At 49.2% G+C, this 4300-nt stretch overlaps 1 protein-coding gene across 1 annotated transcript in view; it reads right to left on the bottom strand.

The window, feature by feature from the left end:
- The window catches only part of LOC142586234 (uncharacterized), a 6556-nt gene extending 5609 nt beyond the window's left edge, over positions 1-947 (bottom strand). Inside the window, exon 1 of the mRNA XM_075697485.1 lies at positions 862-947. Coding sequence (XP_075553600.1) covers positions 862-882 — 21 coding nt within the window. The 5' untranslated portion in view covers positions 883-947. The remainder of the gene's footprint in view (positions 1-861) is intronic.
- Positions 948-4300: the final 3353 nt, after the last annotated feature.

Here is a 4300-nt window from a genome sequence, read left to right as displayed (position 1 = left end):
ATCGACGCTTAGCCACAATATTGCGGCGAAGTGCAGCAGTGCAAAGCTGCATTTCACTACAAAATTGTGGCAGAGCCTCCGTGCTGTTAGACTCACTGTAAATTAAGAAACAGTTTTTTATACCAGCTATACAAAGGATACTTTCGTTTCTCAGTCACCTACCATTATACGCCAGCCTTATCACTGTACTAGTGAGAGGGCAAATTTATATTTTATTCGCTCAGGGAAGGGTGCGACTGGAATTAGGCGAGGATGCGTTTGCTCTCTCTTACATAAGTTCCGGCATAAAAGGACAATAATAGGCTAAGCATTCGACACGGATTATGCTTACGGAGCACGTTGATGCAATGGTGCTAAATACTATATTGCCTTTAGAAATTTAAATACATGTTTTAAGGTATTATAAATGTTCATCGCTTAGTAAAATCGCTTGTTGAGAGCCGGTTTTTACAACTGCAAAGCGAATAAAACGAAGAATCCCCTTTGCCATTTATACAGGAGGCGTAAAATTAGTTTACGCCGAATATTCTTTTTTGACAAGCTTAACACTTAACATAGGGGATGCAGTTCATTTGATAGGAGCAAGCTGTGAATCTGTTACATGTGGCCCCTTCTCAGCTGTCCGAGGACGACTTCATGGTCGCACTCACTGTGTCTGCACAGCTTGCCGCCCCGTCGATCCTCCCGTGGCGATCTATAGGGGTTCTTCACAGATTATTATCTCAGCTCATAAGCCTGCACAAGCACCATAAGCCTGCAAGCTTCTGCCAATGTTCTATCTCCATGCGAGCTGTTTGCTTAGGTATAATGATGAAATTATGTTAATGCATCGATGAGCTGACCGGTTTTGTAAACGCTTACCGAGGGACCTGAAGAGTCCATGATGCCTAGAAGCTTTCTTGTGTAAACTCTTGTTCTTGTTCCCTAGTGCAAATAGACACGATAGCTTTTCGATCTTTCTTCTTTTCTTCTTCAGTCGGCGCGAATGCCTTCTTACTGCAAGGTCAGCTACCGCACGTAGATGCCGTTGATGATGGTGATGATCCGAATTTATGGCACGTACCCACTAAGGGGATAAGCCAAGAATCTGGCGGCAGGAGGCAAAAACGAAAAAAGCAAAAGGAAAGACCCAGAAAATTGCTGCAGAACCCGTCTCAGGATGACTGTCGAAGTTAATTCGTTCGCATTTAATAAATGTGGCTACACAAGGTACTGCCACCGTCGAAACGAGTTATGCATGAGGCATGTACTGCAGCGCGACTCCTCTTTCGCGCTTCCCTAAGAACACTGGGCGCCATCTAGCGCCGCCACCACGAATCATGCGCGTGACGTCCGAAATGCATGGCGCACAAGCGCGGGCGAACGCTGAGAAACGCGTCGTGCGGCAACCGGGCTCCACTCTCACGCTTCTTCCCAAACACGCGTCAGCGCCACCTAGTGGCGCTGCCGAGAAGTCCGCGCGTGGCCTCTGAGTCGATAAGCGTGGTGCGCCGTGCCTGCGAACACTGATAATGGTTCCCTCGGTTGCCGCACACTCAGCGACACATACTCAGCGATCCAAGGTTGGCGAGACGTTCATTGAAGAGTGACACATACCCAATGCGTTCACGGCGCAGCTCGGTAAAGCGTCGGCATGGAGAGGAGAGGAATCGGAGCATGGAGAGGAGGCATGGAGAGGAGCATGGAGGGGAGGGCATGGAGGAGAGGGAGAGGGCATGACGTAGTAGGTTCTCCTTTTTTCTGTTTTTTTATTTCTTTTGCTATAGCGGCCACGCCTTTCGCGCCACAACGGCGGCTTTGTTGTGGTTGTGTCCGCTCACACGTGTTACTCCGTAGGTTTCGTACCGTGGCAAACGCGCCGTGTGGGCAGGTTTGCGTTGGTCTCCGTGTTTTGTTGCGCTGTGTTATCTGGACCGTACTCCCCTGGATGTTGCTGTGGCCAGGCGGGACAGGAGGAGCTAAAGTCCTTGAAATTAACGCGCATGCAACGCTGTACGCAATGTACTGCGCCACGGCAATGGAAACGGACGAAGGAATATCCGCGGGAAGTTTTGCCCTCTTTGGCAGAATCACGCTAACGTACCATCACAGGCAGAAACAAATGCATTTCAGAATCTGTACAATGAACACCTTGCAGGTCAGTGATTCCTGCTTTTGATAGCGTATGGCGCATTTGCGGCACGTGGAACGTACGTTATGCAAGAATGCATAGTTCGTATTCTGTAACAGCTTGCTTGTATGCATATTAAAACACACGTTGCTTAACTGTTGCTTGTTTCTCGCAGTACTCGCGACAGCACGAAGTCTTTTGAGCAGAGCGCGTTCGAGGTTCATACACACCCGCACAGGTGTGCCTCAATACACGTGCTGATAGAGCGTTACGCAGAATGTGAGCATTTTGGTGCCCTTGGCACCGTGTGCCGGCCAAACGACGCTTTATCCTGGAAGATGGGAAGGAAGCGGCTGCTTTGACTTAAGGAACGAATCCTCCCTACCGCAGGCGTATCTTATCTATGAGCGCAAGAAGCGCATTAGCGGATGCGCTGCAAGAGTCAGCAAGACTCCACAGAACGTACGCCTGCGAACACATCAAACGAATGTTTCATGGTCGCTCGTAGGCCGGTTCTACGCGCGTACTGTTCTGCACCGTGCGTCAGATATCGCAAAACTTTGGTTCCGCGAAGCTTCACTTACCGAGGTAAGAAGGCACCTCAGGCCGCAGTCAATCAATCTAAACGCGAAGTCAGAAATGACATTCTGCCTCCTCGCCGGCGCGCTGTCGTAGTGATGCGCGGCCACCCGAAGTTTGTTCAATAAATCACGACAATTGCTCAAGCCACATCGAGAATATGTGTTTGTGCTCATCAACTCCAAATGGATCGCAAATGGGTTGGTGTGTCATACGTGTCTCCAATGCGCTCTTGCAGTGCAGTGAGCATGCGTACATTGTTTTCGTATCGCCAGACGTCTAGCTCGCAATTTCGTCTGAGAACCCCAGGAGGCCCAAGCAGGGGAAAGTAAGTAGAAGAAAGCGATAAAGGTGACCTTTTTTAAAAAATCACGCAAGAACTGGGCAGCAGCCAGTACCTGCGGTTCATGAGAACAGTTCAGTTGGCTGGCCATATAAGGCATGTTTACTTTCATAAAAGCCGGTAAAAGCAGCCGATTCGACCTCACGGCCCAATTTGCGAAGTTCATTTTGAACTTCTTTCAACATGACTTCGGCAACGGCTGCAACGAGACATCGCGATTGCATCCTTTGGTTAGTATTGCTGCGGAGCGCGCGCGTCCGAGCGGCCCGGTTGCGCGCAGCCCGGCGTGGTTTCGTGAGAAATGTAAACAAGAGAGGAGAACTGGCCCGATAGGTGGAGAAACGCCAACTTCGGGTTCAGGAAGGGCCCTGAGGAAGGGCCCTGACGTCACTCATGAAGGGCCCTGAGTGACGTCAGGGCCCTTCCTCAGTTTTCCTTCCTCCATGAGCGTCGTCGTGAAATGCGTTCATTGAAAAACGGCACATACACAGTGCATTTGTGACGCAGCCTACTAGTGAGTCGGGTTGCTGTCCTTGGGGAACGTTTGTAAGGTGGGTTTGATTCCTGTCAGCATCGCAGAAATTTAGAGGATCTTTTTCGTCATTGTAGCGCGGCACATTGACTCAAGCTGCCATCAAAGAGGTTCATTCAAGACCAACACAGAACGATTGACACACACCTAGTGCTCCAAATCGGCGTGCAGCGGTGCAGTCTCGCACCTACAGTAACCCATGCCGGCGTGAAAGAGCTTCGTTGAAGAGAAGCCACTTACGTACGCACCCGCACGTGTTCTGTGACCCGAGTCGAACCGATGGCTGGTTTCGAGCCCTGTTACTTCAGCATAGCATTACGACGCACTAACCTTTCGACCACGGACTACAGTGACCCAGGTAGCGCGGGTTAGATAGATAGATAGATAGATAGATAGATAGATAGATAGATAGATAGATAGATAGATAGATAGATAGATAGATAGATAGATAGATAGATAGATAGATAGATAGATAGATAGATAGATAGATAGATAGATAGATAGATAGATAGATAGATAGACAGACAGACAGACAGACAGACAGACAGACAGACAGACAGACAGACAGACAGACAGACAGACAGACAGACAGACAGACAGACAGACTCGAAAGTGCATGAAGTACCCAAAGAATTAAAAACAAGAAAAGTATGCGAATGAGTAGTCAGACTAACTGACACAACCTGGATGAATGATCCACCTATCCGCACGGGCGATCGGCCACACAGCGTGTAAG

Source organism: Dermacentor variabilis, chromosome 6 (assembly GCF_050947875.1).
Source record: "Dermacentor variabilis isolate Ectoservices chromosome 6, ASM5094787v1, whole genome shotgun sequence".
NCBI lineage: Eukaryota > Metazoa > Arthropoda > Arachnida > Ixodida > Ixodidae > Dermacentor > Dermacentor variabilis.
Note: the sequence above shows the minus strand (reverse complement) of the source record. Positions and strands in the feature narration are given on the sequence as shown.